Genomic DNA, 18,592 nt, shown 5'->3' with positions numbered 1-18,592 from the left:
TACAGGTGAGTAAAACAAACCCTTCCCGGCCCCTGCCGTCACCGCCAGGTCCCTTTTCTCAGCGCTGCCTCACGCCACAACGGCTGTCCAGTGAACATCTCTCCCGGGCGCAGCGGGCTCCCCTCAAGCCCCGGCTTCCTCTCAGTCACCTGCTGTCCCTGGGGCAGGCTTTCAGGTTTCCAGGCACTTTGCACGGAACTCTCACCTGAGTGTGCGAGCGCTCACCGTTTCTGCATCAGGAGGTCCCCTCCTGGCAGGACCGCTGCTGTGGAGGATCTGGGTCTCACCGAGGGTTGTCGCTGGCATTTAGGAAATAGTTAAAATCCTTTATTTGTGCAAGGTTCTTCCTTGAATGACTGGTTGCATGTATTGAATGAATGATAGCAATGAACTAATTCACATTAAACAGTTAATGGAAGACATTATTTTTCTTTTACTTTATTTTTTTAATATGCTGTTCTTTTTTTAAAATTTTCTTCCTTTATTTTATTTTTTTGGCTGCGTTGGGTCTTCGTTGCTGTGCACGGGCTTCTCTAGTTGCGGCAAGAGGGGGCTACACTTCATCGCGGTGCGTAGGCTTCTCATGGCGGTGGCTTCTCTTGTTGCGGAGCATGGGCTCCAGGTGCGTGGGCTTCAGTAGTTGTGGCACGCGGGCTCAGTAGTTGTGGCTCGCGGGCTCTAGAGCGCAGGCTCAGTAGTTGTGGCGCACGGGCTTAGTTGCTCCGCGGCATGTGGGATCTTCCCGGACCAGGGCTCGAACCCGTGTCCCCTGCACTGGCAGGTGGATTCTTAACCACTGCGCCACCAGGGAAGCCCGGGGCTTTTTATCTTAAATGAGAGACGATGGGCAGTGAGGTGGGCAGGGGGCAGTGCAGTGTCTATGAGATCACAGGGGTGAGGCCCACCCTGCCCACTGCCGGGCTCCTTGCATAGAGCGTGGCGTCAGCTGTGACTGTCCCTCAGGCGCTGTCTGCAGGAGCAGAGGGAGAACTTGTTTATTCTAACGCGCTCCTGCTGAGTGAGCCAATCCTCAGGCGATCAGAGACCCTCGAGGACCCTGTGTCTGCGCTGTTGATTCTCGCTGTGTGTTTACCCTTGTCCCAAAAGACACCCCGAAAGAAAGGCACCCAGCCATTCCTGCAACATCCCTGAGGCCGCAGCCCCCCTGGAGGGCAGGGAAGCCCCGCTGGTTCAGCTGCTGGAGCGCAGCACACAGTGGAGACGGGTGGGGAGTCTAGCTTCTCCCTGCTGGGCGTCTGGCTGCTGCGTGTTCTGTTTTTACATTTTATCTTATTGTGGTAGGAGCACAGCGGGAGCGCGAGCCCACTAGCTGATGGGTTTGTACGCGTCCAACACGGTGCTGTTGACCACGGCCAACGTGACACAGGACGTTGTACGGCAGATCCTGGTGCCCACCCCCCACCGCCCCCCTGGGACTTTATGCCCACTGACTGCGACTCGATCCCACCCGCCAGCCCCAGCAGCCACCATTCCCCTCCCTGATTCTGTGAATTTGGCTATTTTAGGGACCTTATGTAAGTAGAGTCCTGCCATATTTGTCTTGCTGTGTCTGGCTTCTGTCACTAAGCCTAAGGTCCTCAAGGTTCATCCACATCGTCACTCTTGCAGAATATCCTTCTTTTCAAAGACTAACATTCCATCTTATGTGGATGAAATAAAAATTATTTTGAAGGCAGGACAAGAGAAAGTTTTAAACATAAAACTCTCTCTCTGTCCGTTTGGGCCCTACCCTTCTTTAGTGTGCGTGGTGCATCTGCATTACATGTTAACCACGTCCCTTAGACGACACAGGAAAGCCTGCTCGCCAAAAAAAAAACCAGGCAATTTCCTCCTGGCGCCAGCAAAGTAAGTGTTCAGGAGATAACATTCCTTTCTCAATCCTGTAAGGGGTCACAGTGACCCGCTCCTCACCTTGCTGGACTAGGTACTCTGTCCATATGTTACCGTGATGTGGGATACTTTGTCTCAAAAATGTATACAACCGTGCTTTGTCCTCAGAGCTTTCTGAATGACTGTCTCCTGGGTTATAATCCTCATGTTGGCTTGAATAAAACTTTCCACTTCTTTCTTAGCTCAACCATTGATTAACTTTTCATCAACAATGTATGTTCCACATTTTCTTTATCCATTCATCTGTCAGTGGACGTCAGGTTGTTTCCACATCTTGGCTGTTGCGGATGGTGCTGCAATCATCATGGGAGTGCTAATGTCTTTTCAAGACCCTGATTTCAATTCTGTTGGATAAGTACCCGGAAATGGAATTGCTGGATCATGTGGCAGTTCTATTTTTAATTTCTCCAAAGAAGACATACAAATAGCCAACAGGTACACCGGCGACGCGGGGGTGGGGGGGGAGGGGGGGGGAAGCTAACATTGCAATCATCAGCAAAATGCAAAGCAAAACCACAATGAGACCTCACACCTGTTAGACGGGCTACTATCAAAAAGACAAAGACAGCAAGTGTTGTCAAGGATGTGGAGAAATTGAAACCTTGCAGTGGCTGCAGAAGCCAGCCTGGAGCCTCTTCTGTTTTCTACTTTGGACTCTGGTGGTAGTTGGTCAAGAGAGCGCAGTCCTAATACCTAATTAAAGCCTTTTGATTTGACTTGGAGGCAGACCCTCTTCTGAAAGCACCTGGACATCCACAGTCAGCTTTGGGCCCCTGGGTGTCCTCTATCCATCCCCATGTTTTGAGCACCATCTCTTGTGCCCTGAGATGTGTACACATTAGTGAACCTTTTAGTAGCAAATGTCCCCTGTTACCAAAAGGAAGGGTGGGCACTCTGCAAGCAGGGGCGGCTGGTGAAACACATTTAGAAGAAAGGAACCCCTACAGGGCTGGGGGTGGAGGGACCTAGGAGGCTTCCGAAATCTGTTCTGGCCTCCTAGCTCCTAAGATCTAGACAGGGAGCGCCCCCTACGGCGCCCTGCCCATTGCCGTCATCCCGCTCCCCACATCCCTTGGACCCGTGGGGTCCCTTGGCTCCCCTGACCCCAGTTTGAGCCGGACTGTGTCTCCACTGGGTTCTGCTGGTGCTTGGAGGTGTGGCGCGTGGCTTGGAAGAAAAAGGGAACATGGGGCCCCCATGACACCCCCGCCGGGATCTCATCTTTCAGGGGGTCTAACTTTTCACGCTGGAAAGATCGGCCTCTTCCTGGAACATGCCCTGCGTGTTCCACCCTTTACTTGGCCTTCCGTCACCGGGGGGTGGGGAGGTGGGGGAATGGGGGCTGTGCGTTGCTGCACACCAGGCCCCCGGAGGGCCTGAGAGCAGGAGGCCTGGGTCACAGCTGACCTCCAGTGTCACTGGGTTTGTCACTCAGCCGGCCGAGCTCGGGGTCGTTAATGGGGGCAGCAGCGCTTGGGTGTCTACACCCCTCACATCATCAGGGGGACCTTGGGAAGGAAGCCAGGCAGGTATTTTATCCCCAGAAACCGAGGCCCAGAGAGGCAGTGGGCGCGTTCGGGGCGGAGCCTGTGCTCGGCTGGAAGCTCCGAAGCCTCAGAGAGCATCCCCCCTGCAGGGGACCATCCAGCACGGGATACCCGGGACCCCCGTGGCAGGGCCGGGCTGTACGGGCGGGCAGGACCTGGGGTTCACAGGAGACACCTTCCCTCCCGCTCCTCCCTGTGGTCCAGTTCTCTCCGCCCCGGACAGCCAGGCCCTGCAGCATCCTGTGCTCTGTTCCTGCTCGGCCACTGTCACGATGGTGGGGGGAAGCTTCCTGAGATGCTCCAGGCTGCCCCTCTGAGGCAGCAGGGACACACAGGGGACACGCAGAGAGCTCTGGGCAGCCCTCTGGAAACTTCCAAAGGGGTTGGGGCCCCATGCTGAACCCACCAACTCTGCGGGGTCAGACTCTATGTTCTCCTTGGCCTTTTGGGGCTGTGGCCAAAATGGAAGCAGGGAGACTTCCAGTCAGAAGTCAAGGCTCACCTGGCTCGCCCAGGGGGACCCCAGAGGAGGGGACGGTTCTGCAAGATGAGACCACCAGTGAGACCACGGCAGCTTGGTCGAGGGGGCCCGGCCCGCAGCCCTCCCTCCGACTCCCTCCCCTCCCCACCCTCCTCTCTCCCTCCCTCCCCTCTCCACCCTCCTCCTCTCTCCCTCCCTCCCTCCCCTCTCCACCCTCCTCGTCTCTCCCTCCCTCCCTCCCTCCCCTCCCCACCCTCCTCGTCTCTCCCTCCCTCCCTCCCTTCCCTCCCCACCCTCCTCCTCTCTCGCTCCCTCCTTCCCTCCCCTCCCCACATCCAGGAACCACTTCCTCTTGATATTGCATCAGCAGTCAAGTAAGCCCTGAAACTGTTAGAGTCGGTTTCCTCCATCCTGTGCAGTTGTTTTTTCTAACCCAAATGCAAGAGTGTATTTATATTTTATTAACATTCATTGAATGCCTACTACATGCAAACCATGATGCTAGTTTCTGCTCCAACACCCTCCGGTTTCCCTGAGTGAGCCTTCCCTGTCCTGCTGGGCTGGTCATCTCCCCCACCGCAGCCTGTCCGGCCTGAGGTCCTGCTCTTCCCCAAGGGCACCAGGCGCTGCTGCTCTAGACCCGCAGCGCCCAACCTCGGCCTGCGGTGGGCCCAGCAGCCCTCGCGCCCCAGCACAGCCCGGCTGAAGACGGGGCTGTTGTGGGTCCCTGGAGCTGCTGGACCGACTCTCCCCTTGGGACTTGCCCCGAACAGACCCTCTCAGCCTAACCTGACCACCTGCTGCCTCAGCGCTCCCCAAACCTGAACCTTCCCGTCTTCTGCAGAACTGGATCTCTTTACAAATACTATACAGGCACTTTTTGGTTTGCTGTGTCCTCTCTGCCCTTCAGGAGGGCAGGGGTCTTTGTCTTGTACCCACAAGGGCCTGGACTTAGGAAGCACCCAGCACACATCTGCGGGAGGAATGAACGTGGAATTCAGCACCGAGTTCCCTTCCCACTCCTGCCCCGTGACAGCACGGTTGGAGGTCTATGACTTGCTTATGGTTCTCTCTCCTCGCTCTGGAGCAATAGAGACCGCGTGTGTCTTTCTTACCTTGGCATCCACGGTGCCTAGAACCCTGCGAGACCCTAACTCAGCGCCGCTATGGAAGGAACGCGCTGTGTCTGCAGCCGCGAGAGGCGCACGAGTTGTCCTCTGCCGCCCTCTGCTGGGCGGACGTGGAGAGGCTCACGGAAAGCGGGCGGATTCTGGGAAGGCAGGGGCTGGACCAAAGACCAGGTGTGAAAACATCGTTTTTCATTCTAACACTCTTGAAAACAAATAAAGCTGCCTATACCTTCCCAGTGCTTGTACAGTCTACAGCAGGACAACAATCCTTCCAGGTTTTAAAATATTCCATCCGGTTATCTTCATGAATACACTTATCTGGCTGGCCGTCTCAGTTTGGGGCTTTGCTTACCTGTGGTCTCTAGACTTTCTGCCTTGGAGGATGGTGACTGTGGATAAAAAGCCACTGCTACCACCTGGCTTGATGCAGGCTGGCCAAGGTCAGGCTGCTGCTAAGGGCTGGGGCAGCCACGAGAGAGGACAGATCTCACCCCACCTTTTTCCAGTTCCTGGCATGGGGGGAGAGCAACAGGGAAGGTGGGTCAGTCGCTGCCCCCAGCCAGGATCTGCCTGGCAGATACCCTGTGTCCAGCTGCCTGGCTTGCTCAGGAGCAGGTTCCTTCCTCCAGATGGACTGTCTCTCCTTGGAGCACAAACTTTAATGTGGATACACCTCACTTTCTCCTGCCCTATAGTGTCAGGGTGGTTAAACTGAGGCAGAACTGTTGGACTTTGACCTGTTGACCCAAGACTCTCCCAGTGGCAAATCCCAGAGCCTTTGGCCCAAGATGGGCCCATGTCACATAGGTCTGTTCCAAGAAGCAAGCCCATTCGTTTTGTGAATTCGTTTTGTGAACCCTGCTGAGTTCCTTCAGAAATATTCTGCCCCATTTGTGGGTGAGAAAATATGGTCACTGTTCCTTATTTTTTAACATACTATTATTACTCTGGTCACACGAGATATCTGTGTGTCTCTCCCATGGCTTGAGAGTTCCTGATGGAAAAGACTGCCCTTGCTTACATCCCCAGGGTCTAGTGGTTCAGAAGAGCTCAATAAAAGTTTATTTAATGAATGACTTTTAGTCCACTTTCCCTCTGCTTGCCTCTCTCTCTCAAACCAGAGAGTGGCTGTTTGACTTTCTGAGTATTCCTTTGAGCCCCCAAAGAAACCCACACTGCCAGGAGACGTGATGAAAGTTCCGTAAATATGGCATGGAAGGCTGGGCCCCTAGAATTACTCATTAAGTCCTGACATCCATTCCCAACTAGAAAGGGTCTTTTGTCTCCTCCTTGTTGAAGTCTCACCTCTTTCTGGGGTGTCTCTGCCCTCACAATGTCTTTGATACGAAGGATCACATCTCCCACCCCCACTGCCATTGAAAGGTAAGGGTCCCCGTGGGGAGGTGAGGCTCGAGGACCTGGATGCCAGATACAGGAGGAAGGGACCGTGCTGGCCTCCTGCATCCACAGAGGGCAGCCAGGGGGTGACTCCAGGGCTCACCAAAGCCCTGGAGTGTGGGATGTCAGGAAGGGGGAGGGTGGGAGAAAGGGAGGGGAAGAAGGGGGGGTACTTGCAGAGGGAGGAGTCAAGAGGGAGAGGTGTAGGGGGAAACTGGAAGGAAGATATAAAGCGGATGGGGAGGGAGTCACTGATTATAGGGAACGAGCACAGCCGAGGTCAGCAAAGCAATGCAGCAAAGGTAAATCCAGCACTTATTGACAGGTTTGGCAAGCAAAGATTTGATGTCTTTAAAACTTTAAAAGGGTGTTCAAAAATTATTTTTTTTGCTTACAGAAGAACTTAAAATATTGCCAGGATGTGCTGTAAAAAGTTTTAATTCTTCTTTTTGGTTGAAGAGTACACGCTTCTCAAAATCTTTTGATTCGCCTGTAATGAAGTGTAAAAAGAACCCTGGAAAGTGGCGTCCAGCACCTCATTAGATACAGAGTTTCTGTTAATGAAAACAGTCCCTGCTCTGTGGCCTCCTGGGAGCTTACCCCCCCCCCCCAGCCAAAGTTAGTTTTGTTGACGTCCCACGCATACCAGCTCCACTTGTGGGCGCTTTCCCGCCCATCTCTCACTTTGCTCACAGGACCTGCCTTCTGACGGTGACTGCTCATCCCAGGTGCGCACCCGATTCCAGACCCTTCGGAGGAGTGGGAGGAGGACACGGCAGAGGAAATGGCAGCCGTGGCGGGACCCGAAGGGTGCACAGTCTGGCCTCTGGTGGTGGGGGCCCCTGTGCGCTCCACATGGAGAAGATGGGAGGGGAGGGAGGACCCCTGGGGGCCCCTGACTCCCCCAGGACCCGAGGCAGTTGAGAAGGCTCAGGTGGTAGAACGTGCCTGCAGCACCCGGGGTCCCCTTACCTGCCTGCCATCCCTCTTCACCTTCAAGAGAGTCCCTGGGGTGTTCCCCAGGCTTTGCCTAACCTCTGCTATTATTTACTTCTGGCAACAGGTCCCATGATGTAGTCCGTGACTTCCTTTATCCTACTTTCCCTCTCCCCCCGGCACCAGCCCTCCCCGCAGAAGAAAGCACAAGAGAGAAGCAAATGCAACATATTTGACTGTATTTCAAAGTTGCTGAGTGTAACCAAACTTTATTGAAGAAATAAAAAACACATGAGATATCAGAATTAAATCATAATTTTGGGGGGGCATACTTCACATTTTAGAACTCAGAATTTAGCTCAGGGAATACAAAATTTGTAAAAAACGCATGGCAAGTGTGCCTTGGTGTAAAATCAAAATCTTGACCAAAGGGTCTGCTTTATTGTCACAAAGGGGTTGGGGACGTAGTTGTGTGACGTCACCCGAGGGCTATGTATGTGCAGTTCCCGGCAAGATTAAAAATTTTCTCCTAAAGATTCGTAACTGAAAATCACAGGAAAAACAAGGTAATGGTGGCAAAAAAATTCTCAAATGAAATAGCACTTTTTCCAGATTCTTTGACATAGATGTTCCTGTCACTAATGGTTGCTACCCCTGAACTCCAAGTGGGAACCTCCATGAGGAAGAGGAAGGGGGCTGAGAGGCTTGGGAGGGTGAGGCCATCCCCTGGAGATGGGCGGCGCCTTCACCCCAGCTACAGCCTCTGGCAGGGGCCAGGGCCTTGTTTCCCGGCCACTTTCTGCCCCTCCTTAGTCAAGATCAGAGCTGCCAGCAGGGGTGTCCCACCCGGTCCCGCCTCCTGCCCACCAAGAACGCTGCCTCTGGTGCGGGATGTTTAGCAACAGGCAGGGTGTCCCCCTGCTTTCGGAGGCGTCCTGTGCCCACGTGGGGCAGCTCTAAGTGCTGGAAAGCGCTTCCCCACTGAGCTGAAGCCTGCCTGCTGGTGAGGTCTGCTGTATCCCAAGAGAGACTAGGAGGACCAGGGACCCCTGCTGTGCACCCCCGGCCCGAGTCAGTGCTGCACCACACCCATCACCCCGTTTTCCCAACTGCCCCTCGTAGCATTCGCTTTTGATGTGGACCCACTGTCCTTGCCTCCTGGACCCGTGACTGGTCGATGTCTCCTGCTGTAGGGAGGGGCCAGGGCTGGACACGTGGCTTGACTGGTACAGGAGCTGGCAGAGCATCCGTCCCACTTTGGATACTGTACTTCTAGTGATGAGTAGTGACAAGGGGACAACACTTTTGAGTCACATCGTACTCTGCCATTATGCTGAAATGGATGACAGTTACCCCAAAATGCCTCAATCAAGAATCCCACGATCCCACAACTCCAGATCTTAAATTTACACCTAAAAATGTATACAACTGTTCTGAGTCCACCTTTTTAATCTACTGAAATCATAGAAACCCCTTCCCCTCCTTCCTTCTGTGTTCTACTCACAGGAAGGGAGCTCCCAACTGCGAAGCTAGATGCATGTTTTTCTTTTTAAACAGCTGAGTCTAGGGAAAGAGCTAATTAAAAAAGCTAAAAATCTCATTTGCCCAATTAATCATTTTTTTCCACCACTTTTCTGCCTAAGCTGCGGCCCTTTCTTAGTGGAGGAAGGTGGGGAAAGAGGTGAGCGCCACGCTTCCTGGGAGAAAACAGAACCGGGTACAAGTTGCTGGGGGAATGAAAGGAAGAAAAGTTTCGTAACTGCGTATGAGTACTGATGAGATGAGAAACTTTCTTTGTGCTTGGTGATGACCTCTTGAATAGCTGAGACCACGTTTTTGCCTTGCTGCTCCACAGGATGCCACGCTTTCCAAAGACACTTTTGTATAAACCGGCAAGTCCTGGTCAGAGGCAGCCTCGTCCCAGCCTTCCGAGATGCTCAGGTCCCACCTTTCCGGGGCTGTGTAAGCAGGCGCGTCTGGTGCCTGCGGAGGTGAAACACCCCACATTTCGGAGGGGGGCTGTGCCATACACCCAGCAGCAACGCCGACTGCCACCCCTACCACGCGGGGGGCTCGCCCCTCATGGAAACCTTTCCTCTGGGCAGATCTCAGCCTCCGTTGAGCCCCGACGTACTTGCATCCCAGCGCCCTCGAGGCAGAGACCGTGCAGTTTGGCTCTTGGTACCGCACCTGCCGGGAAAGCTAAGCCGCCCGGGCGTTGGTGGGAGTGACTGACGTCCACCCCGCGCCTCTGCCCCCTGGAGTCCCTACGGCCGTGAGGCATCACCTTCCTCCCTCGAGAAATAGGGATACAGGAAGTCCCCTACATACGAACCTTCAAGTTGCAAGCTTTCAAAGATGCGAACGTGCGTTCCATCAATGTCAGGCGTGCGTGGAGTTGCAGCTTGCCCTCCGTCTCCTGTTGGTAACGATCCTTCAGCTCTACCATCTCCCACCTCCTCTCCCCCCCCTCCAGTCAGTACCTCTTCTTGCCTGTTCACTCGATGCCAGCCCCTGGATGCCAGGTGTTGTCCTGGACTACTGCACTTTTCCAGGGACTGCACTGTAAGATTAAAAATGTTTTCTTTATTTTTTGTGTTTATTTTTTAGGTATGTATTATTTGTGCGAAAAGTATTATAAACCTATGACAGTACAGCACTATATAGCCGACTGTGTTAGTTGGGTACCTAGGCTAACTCTGTTGGACTTATGAATACATTGGACTTACGGACGCGCTCTCAGCATGGAACTCGTTTGTATGCAAGGGACTTACTGTACTGATGGTCCCGGCTCACAGGCAGTCCTGAGGATTAAATGAAACCACCAGGCCAAGCCAACAACCAGGTCTGGGCCAGGAATGGACACTCCATACTCACTTTTGATTATAGTTCGGCTTTGATAGAGACCTGTCCGAGGGATGCGTAAGAGAATGAATGAAAGATTAAAGAGAGAGATCCAAAAGGGGGGTGCTCTACCCAGGTGGTCTCCTGGTGGGGAGAAGCAGCATCTCAGATGTGCTGGGCTATCCCCTTTCATCCTGGGCCACAGTATGCCCCTGCCCGAAGGACACCTGGGCTCTCACACCTGAACGGGAGCAGAGCACCACCCCCCATCGCCTCCTGCCCCCTTGCAGGTCTCCATAGACGCCAGGGGCCCTCTCCTCTTCAGCCTTCATCTCCAGATATGGACACAAAAGGTCATGCTTCCAAGTAGCTTAGGAAAAAAAGCCCTTCATCTGTTTGCACAGTAGCTGATGAAGAAGAGAAGGCCCAGCCAAGCATCATACGGGCAGCTCTCCTTTAAGGAGACCCAGTCATGGCTGTGCACTGGCGCAGGAATGTACTTCACCCCCGGGCAGAGCCTGCACCTGCACGGGAAGCTGCCAGAGCGTCTCCAACAGAGGTCATGGCTGGGAGGGTCTGGATGGTGGAGAAAAGGGGCGTGGACCAGGCACGGGGTGGGCGGTGCGGGGACACAGGCCCAGCCCACGTGACACCGCCTCACTTCCTGCTCACATGTTGGAGCAACGGCTCCAAGTGCCAGCATGGTACCGGTACCCTCTTTCATCTCTTAATGGAAGAGAATGACACACTCAGAAAGGAGGTTTAGAAATACTATCAAAGATGAGACATACAGGGAAGCCACATGGAATAAAAGCTTAAACAATGGAGTGCAAAGTGGGAGGTCTCAGCACTCTTCCTAATCACGATAGAAGGTGTTACATCTTCTTTATCCATTCATCTGTCGATGGACGTTTAGGTTGGTGTCATGTCCTGGCTATTGTAAACAGTGTGACCTAGAGTCTGTCATACAGAGTGAAGTAAGTCAGAAAGAGAAAAACAAATACCGTATGCTAACACATATATATGGAATCTAGAAAAAAAGGTTCTGAAGAACCCAGGGGCAGGACAGGAATAAAGACGCAGACGTAGAGAATGGACTTGAGGACACGGGGAGGGGGAAGGGTAAGCTGGGACGAAGTGAGAGAGTAGCCTTGACATAAGTACACTACCAAATGTAAAACAGATAGCTAGTGGGAAGTAGCCGCATAGCACAGGGAGATCAGCTCTGTGCTTTGTGACCACCTAGAGGGGTGGGATAGGGAAGGTGGGAGGGAGACGCAAGAGGGAGGGGATATGGGGATATATGTATATGTATAGCTGATTCACTTTGTTATACAGCAGAAACTAACACAACATTGTAAAGCAATTATACTCCAATAAAGACCTATCAAAAAAAAAAAAGATAGAAGGTGTTTGGGTGTGACAGTGGAGGCTACAGAAACACAGGGGCTATTCAACATCGCTCTTTTCCAGAAGGGGCTGTGGAGTCCCTGGGGCAGGGCTGGGGTCACTTCCTGGGAACCGTGCTGTGATCTTCTGGGGGTTCCCTTTCCTTTGGTACCCTTGGCTTTCTATACCCAAGACTGTTGACGAGCCTTTACCCACCATGGGGACAACACGACACAAGTTGGCCAGTGGGCGGCACCTGAGGAGGAGGGATCGAGACCATTCTGGAGACGCACCCCCCTACCCCAGCCCACGACCCACAGGACGGCAGGCACCTGGCCACCTGGGGAGAGGTTCCAGGCTGGCCCTCCCCTCCCCTCCCCTCGTGCTGCCTGGTGAGGAGAGGCCAGCTGGCCCAGCCCAGGGCCGGCTGCAGCCTAGGGCCTTTCTCTGGCCGAACGCCCCCCAGACCACAGCTCACCATCAGGTCAAGTTGGGCTGCATCAGGCCTTCAGCCGAAAACACCCACCTGGTCCAGGGCAAGAAGGGAACACAAGTGAGTGAGAACGATGCAGGGAGGCTGTGCACCTCGACTGTCTGCAGTATTTGAGATCAGAAGAGAGGTTTCATCTCTCCTTTCTGTAAAGCCCCAGACAGGAGAGGACGCCCTATAAAGGCATTACGTAAACCAGGGCTAAAGCTGCCGACCCTCATGGTGGATCTGGGCAGCCAGTGTGTGCAGTGGCTAGAACGTGGCCTCGGTGTCAGGTCTGCTGGCTCACCTGGGAAAGCTGTCCAACACCCCCTGCAAGCTGGGGATGGTGACGGGAGGAGGGAGCAGGGAGCCCGGAAGGAGAAGAGCTGGGGCACAGGGAGCTCTCTGTGCTGCACGGACGTGGCCCTGGCTGTCTGCCCGTGGTCGCCCATGGTCGCCTCGTGGTGGACGGCACGCCCTTTCCCTCTCCCATCAGCCTGTCGCTGAGTTGCTCTCCTGGACCTCCAGGACCTGCTATAGGGGGGGGGGATGCTTTCTCCCTTAACCGCAGGCTGGAGGGGGCATCACTCACTGGTGATGGCGAGCCTGCCTCATCCTCCCTCGCTGCAGATGCCGGGGCGGGGTTCCGGAGGGTGACAGCGGTGCCCGGCCACACACTGTGACCCAGGACCTCCCCGCCCCGGTTGGGCTCTGTGACCTTCTCGCATCGGCCACAGCTGCAGAGTTACTTCGATTTTGGTGGCCAGGCCTTGTCTAATTTAGTCAATAAACTGGATACCTTTGCCCAGAATGATCCAGACACCAAGATTTTCCTGTCACTCACCTGAGTTTTGAAATACTCATGTAATGTTCCCATGACCAAAGTGAGATATTGCTCAAATCTGAGACTTTTGGGGAAGCAGAGTGTGGGGGGAAAAAAGACAATGCGTCTGAAATATAGACCCTGAGAAAGAAGGCACCAGATACAATCAGCAATTCATTCAAGTTATATTCTCCTAAGAATTACCTTACCTACTTCCAGAGACAGCTGAGGTCATGTGACTACATCACAAACGGTGGAATCAAACAGGTTAACCTGCGTTTGGTCTAACAGATGTTCTCTGGAGAAGCTTAGAAGCTCCAGGGGTGCTTTGTTCAGCCTCTGCCAGGATTGTGCTGGCCGCCCCCCGCCCCCCGCCCCCCGAGAACCTCGCACTGGGCCCCTTCCTGGTCACCAGTAATGGCCAGCTTCTCAATGAGCCCGTCCAGTGGGGACCCGCCGGCCCTCAGACCCAGGGAGGTATGGAGTCTGGTGAATGTTAGCGAGTCACTCCACATCCCATCCGAGGGTGAGGTCCGGGTCCCTGCAGGTTTTCCTAATCAGCGCTGCCTGTCACTCTGCCCTCCTCCCGGAAAGGGAAGAGAAACCGCTCTCAACCTGAGAGCTGGTGCGGTCGCCGCAGCCTCCGCTAGAACCCAGCTGAACTGTTGTCCCCTCAGTCATTTCTCAGAAACCAGGTGGCCACTGTCTTGAGTTCAGAGCACTAAGATGGTGTCTTTACTCTGTAATCACTTGGTGATGTGAAGTCACCCACTACTGGTCACGGCAGCGCCTCTTGTGTTGAATCAGAATGACGCACAGCCTGGGAGAGGACGGACCGCCAGGCTGGGAGACAGGCGCGACGTGTCTGACGGCAGAGGCGCTTGCAATACAACTAAACGCTCACGGGGGGCACTAGACATCCATATACGTGTCTCCAGTCAACACTTTTAGCTGAATTCCTCTTCTAAACTGCTCACTGGTTCATGGTGCTACAACAGTCAAGATCGTGTACATGGGATTATACAGGAAATCAAGACTTAAAAAAAGGAGCCCGGATTTTTGTCCCTGACCTTTTAAACAAACTCACGTATTAACAAAGAGTCAACATCTAAATAGACTTTTATTTTTTTCTTTTACTTATTTGGACAGAAAAGAAAATTCGTCAGCTTTCATTAGAGTCTCCCTAAGTGTTGGAAACGCATTAAACTCAGAAATAGTGGACCTTGTAGAAAAGCATCACAAATTAAAAATAGATTTCTCCATGTGGTAAAAGTGCTTCCAATCCAATTAAAGGACACGGCAAAGGTGTGTTGAGACGCGATTTAAAATTTGGCCTACGATCCGTGGCATCGGATTAAAACCACAGGTGAGGTGACCGTCATGAACCCGGGGACAGAAATGATGTGAGTTGGGAGCATGCCGCCAGCAACACTTTTAATTAACTGAGTGACAACAGGGAAGAACGTCCCAAAGCCTGAGTAGAGTAGGTTTGCATCTGTAAAAATAAGGGGGCGACATAAACTGGGTCGAAGGGGCATCACGTAACTCTAGAAATTACTTGTTTCTTATCTGCGGGGACAGCCAGACCAGCCGACCACCCTGGCCGAGGTCTCCCAGGGAGACCGGTGGACCTTGGTTCAGAAAAGGCCCAAGTGTTCTGGGCAGTAAGCAAAGCCCTTGCTGCCACTGCTCGTCACGTAGGCCTTTCGGGCTGGCGGTGAGCAGGCCCCCGGCCCGCGGGAATCATGCCCAGCCAAGCTGGTACAGGTGGGTTTGCCAATGCCCACCACACCGTTCGGAGGGGTGCTGTGAGGCCGGCAGACACTGCCCGGTGACCATGTGAGGGAGAGAGTTTGCGAGTGGTCATCCGTAGAGACATTCTGTTGTCTCAGCCATGCTATGTATTTTCCAAAACAAGTGGTTCTGCTAATGATGACCGAGCTCAAGGCCCACAGGCCCCCGTGTTCTGATGGACGCGAGGTGCCCTCTCTGGCCCAGGTCCAGGCCTGTGATCATGCAAAGAGCCACGACAGGGTGGGGCGAGAGGGGGAGAGCAGAAAAGAAGAGGGACATTTCCTTTTACAGAAGATTTGAAGCAACAGTAAGAAAATAACCTGAAGATATATTTAAAAATAAAAACCGGCCTCACACTTCACTGCCATTCTCCCTTTCTCCCCTTCCACCAGCCACGCAGGGATGGGCAGGAAGGCCGCGTGGACGTATCAGAGGGCCCCGCTCCCCGCGCCGTCGCTGCCTTTTCGTGGCGCCGGGTTGTGTTTCTTCTTCTGCGAGCCCCGTTCTAAGCTGCCTGCACAGGGCAAACGCTGGGAAACCCTCCGGGCTCCCGCACACACCTGAGCAGTCCCAGCCGCGCAGAGCCCACCCGGCTCGCCTCCCGCCACCCGCAGGCACGGCGAGGCGCGAACCACGTCACGACGTCTCTCCATCTTCACCAAGCAGGACGCGCTCCGGCTCGTCTCATCCCATCCCTGGCGCCCCTGGTGGCTGCAGCCCTCCCAGGTCCCCTGTGCTGAGCGGGCTCTCCCGCAGCCTCCGGGGCGTCGTGAGGGTGCCCTCCATGCCCCGCGCTGGCTGCACGGAGGGTCTGGCTCGGGGCCACATCTGCAGGATGCCCCGCTCTCCGGAGGGAGGCCGTGCTCTTCTTTGCGTGGAAAGCGGGGTGGCGCCATCCTCTGACCAGGTCCGTCCTGGTCCCTCCAGAGGCCCTGAGCACCCCTCCCGGGCCGCAGCCCCACGCAGGGCGTCTCCGGGTCTCTGGCCGGCGGGTCGGACGTCAGGCTCCCCCGCCCCTCCCTGGACCCGGTCCTTACCTAACCCGGGCCGCGCCCGCGGCATCAGAGGCTCGGAGAGGTGTCCTCCAGGCCCAGCAGCTCTCGCACGAGTGTCTCCCCGAACTGGGCCCGGCTGTACCTCTTCACGTGGTAGGCCTCCGACATCTTGTACAGGATGTAGGCGTTGTTGACGGCGATACTGACGGCAAACCAGAACACCTGTTGCCAGGTCTTGTTTGGTTTATGAGAAATGAAATACCTAGGAGGACAGAACGGCAAGGGAGGCTGACTCAGACGGTGCCCGGGGACCCGGTGCAGGAGAGGCATCCCCGAAAGGCCTCATCGGGGTCAGCGAGCTGCCGCAGGGGGGCGCGGCGGCGGGAACCCGGCTGTGGGGAAGGGCGGGAGGGTGGGGCAGCCTCTCTCTGAGGCTCGGCCCCGTGAACCGTACTTGAACGTGCCAACAACCCCTATCCAAGGTCAGGTGGGAGGAGGCGGGTCACCACAGGGGACACCGAGACCAGGGGCCAGGCCTCTGCGGCGCAGCCCGGAGCTCTGGAGGGAACCGGGCCGAGGGGCTCCCCGGGTCGCCGAGGGGCTCCCCGGGTCGCCGAGGGGGTCGCCGAGGGGCTCCCCGGGTCGCCGAGGGGCTCCCCGGGTCGCCGAGGGCCCTGCTCAAGCGCGGCACATCCCGAGCCATCTCACGCCCCGTCCGCCCGCAGCTCTGTGCGTGTCTCTTCACCACCCCCGCCTCCCCTCAGAGGGAGGCCTCCTCTGCCCCGAGACGGAGGACGGTGCTCCCCCCAGACGCCAACTCAGGACCCATCCCTGCGCCGCGTCCTCCGTCTGCACGTGTGTCTCTGCACCCCGGGGGCCGGTAGCCTCGGCACCACCGAGACGCCCAGCCAGGGCGGCCGCGGATGTCCGTTCGCGCAATCGTGCCGATTCCCCTGGAGCCACCGCGCAGGCCCGCGAGGCGCCAGGCACGCCGCAGGCTCCGCGGAGACCGTCCGGTGACTCCCTGCGCAGCGGGGCTCCCTCTCACGCCCGGGCTTTTCCAGGAGACGCAGGACCACGTGCTGCCCTCCCCGCCCGCAAGCAGCCTGGGGGGACGTCCGTGCCCCTCAAGGAGGGCTGCGAAAATGCCCACCGCCTTTGGGGTTAGTCCAACCCTGTTCCAGGCTGTGAGGCTCAGGCCCAGTAATTTCATAGGCAGACCGAGGTTCAAGGGCAATCATTTCTTCCCTCCTGTTGTGGACACAGGAGCTCGCCCCGAGACAGCAGGGGGGCGCGTACACGCACACCGCGTGTGCACTTGACGACAACCCCACACCTGCGCCCGCGCCCGCACGCGAAAGAGCTCCGTAACCAGTGCCGGAAAACACGCGGCCCGGCCCGACGGCGCCCGGGGCCCAGAGGGTGTGGGGTGCAGGCCAGCGGCTGAGATGGAGGGGGAGGGGACAGAGAGGGCAGCGGTGCAGGAGGTGGGGGGCTGGGCGGGCCGGGCCGCGGGCTCGGGATTTTATCCCTCGGGCTCTCCCGTTGTCAACTCTGAACCTGGGGACACTGACCGCCCAGCGGCCCCTCTGTTCTCGGCGGCGAGGCCTCCCGTGCCGGGGCGCCGGCTCACTTACTTGCTGTACTTGTCATCGTACTTGCAGATGTAGCTGAGGTGGGCGGCGAAGGCCTCCACGGCCAGCGGGCAGGGGATCTCCCCACTCCTCCTCTTGATGATCACGCCTGTGGGGAACAGACGGGACGTCCCCTCTGAGCCACCCCCCGCAGACCCCCGTTCAAAATGTGCCCCCCTCCCCCCTGCCTGCTTGTCAAACAGACGGCAGGGGAGGAGATGGAGGGAAACCACCACCAACACCGCCACTGCAGCTTCAGGGGAGCACAGGACACCGGGCCACAGCACGGGCCACGGCACAGGCCACGGCACAGGCCACGGCTGGGCCCGCGGGTGGTGAGGCACAAAGGCGGCCGTAAGCGGAGCGGGGCTGCTGCACCCGATGGGACCTTGAGACCAGAGGGGGAGCTCAGGACCCACCTTCCCCCTCCCTTCCTCCCTCCCCCGGGCTTCAACCCCTCCCGCCAGGGTCTGAGCGGGGGTGGGAGGAGGTGGTCACCGAGGTCAGGGAGCAGGGGGTCCCTTCCGCCTGCTCTGGCGCCTCCATCAAGGCAGAGGGTGAAACTAGAGGCCAGAAGGCGCAGCAGCGGCCCCGACCCCAGGCTCTTCCACGCCTCGCCCCGTGGACAGAACCCTTCACACCCAGCTGCTCCCGGGACGCCCTCTCTCACACGCCTTCAAACGCCTTTGCTTCCCAAATACACATGGAACCGCGTCCCGGGGCCACTCGCCGAGGTCACGGCAAGATTCAAACGTCCCACTGACCGGGCATGAGAAGCAAAAAGAGGTCATCAGTCCTCTTCAACCTGCTTTCCAAGACCTGCCCCGCCCGCCCGGGTGGACGTCCACTGCGCCCACGGAGGGGACACGGGGGCGGGAAGGACACTCGTGCGAGCGAGGTCGGGATTACAGAGCGCTTCCTCCGCGCAGCCCGCCGCCAACCCCGCCGCCCGCAGAACGATGTGATTAGGAGAATAGCGCCATTCAAAGGGCTGTGGGTTTTCAGCACTACTTAAATGGGCGTAACTGAAGTAAAAATGGTCACACAGGTCCATCTGCTGAGACTGAGCCCTGAGCCGGGATCTTTTTTGTCTCCCACCCCGCTCCCCCAGTACTGAAGTTTTGCACTGAAGAAGCACCTGGACATGTTGTGAGAGACTGAGAAGCCAGGCCCCGTCCCTAGAGTTGTGGTCTGGGGAAGCCCGGGGCAGGACCCGGGCAACACACTTCCTAAAGCCT

At 56.2% G+C, this 18,592-nt stretch overlaps 1 protein-coding gene across 3 annotated transcripts in view; it reads right to left on the bottom strand.

Moving 5' to 3' along the window:
* Positions 1 to 14,032: 14,032 nt before the first annotated feature.
* The window catches only part of PGBD5 (piggyBac transposable element derived 5), an 88,876-nt gene continuing 84,316 nt past the window's right edge, over positions 14,033 to 18,592 (bottom strand). Inside the window, exons 6-8 of one of the 3 annotated variants that reach the window (XR_014248939.1) lie at positions 17,358 to 17,463; positions 15,081 to 15,982; positions 14,033 to 14,937 (exon numbers count right to left, since the gene is read on the bottom strand). Coding sequence is in view for 2 of the 3 variants with exons in the window: in XM_082407125.1 (XP_082263251.1) it covers positions 15,787 to 15,982; positions 17,358 to 17,463 (302 nt within the window). In the remaining variant the exon portion in view is untranslated. Of the gene's footprint in view, positions 15,983 to 17,357; positions 17,464 to 18,592 lie in introns of all 3 variants that reach the window. The other 2 variants (XM_082407125.1, XM_082407124.1) reach the window with 2 other exon arrangements.

The sequence above is a fragment of the Balaenoptera borealis genome, assembly GCF_965194805.1.
Source record: "Balaenoptera borealis genome assembly, chromosome: 10".
In the NCBI taxonomy this organism is placed as follows: domain Eukaryota; kingdom Metazoa; phylum Chordata; class Mammalia; order Artiodactyla; family Balaenopteridae; genus Balaenoptera; species Balaenoptera borealis.
Note: the sequence above shows the minus strand (reverse complement) of the source record. Positions and strands in the feature narration are given on the sequence as shown.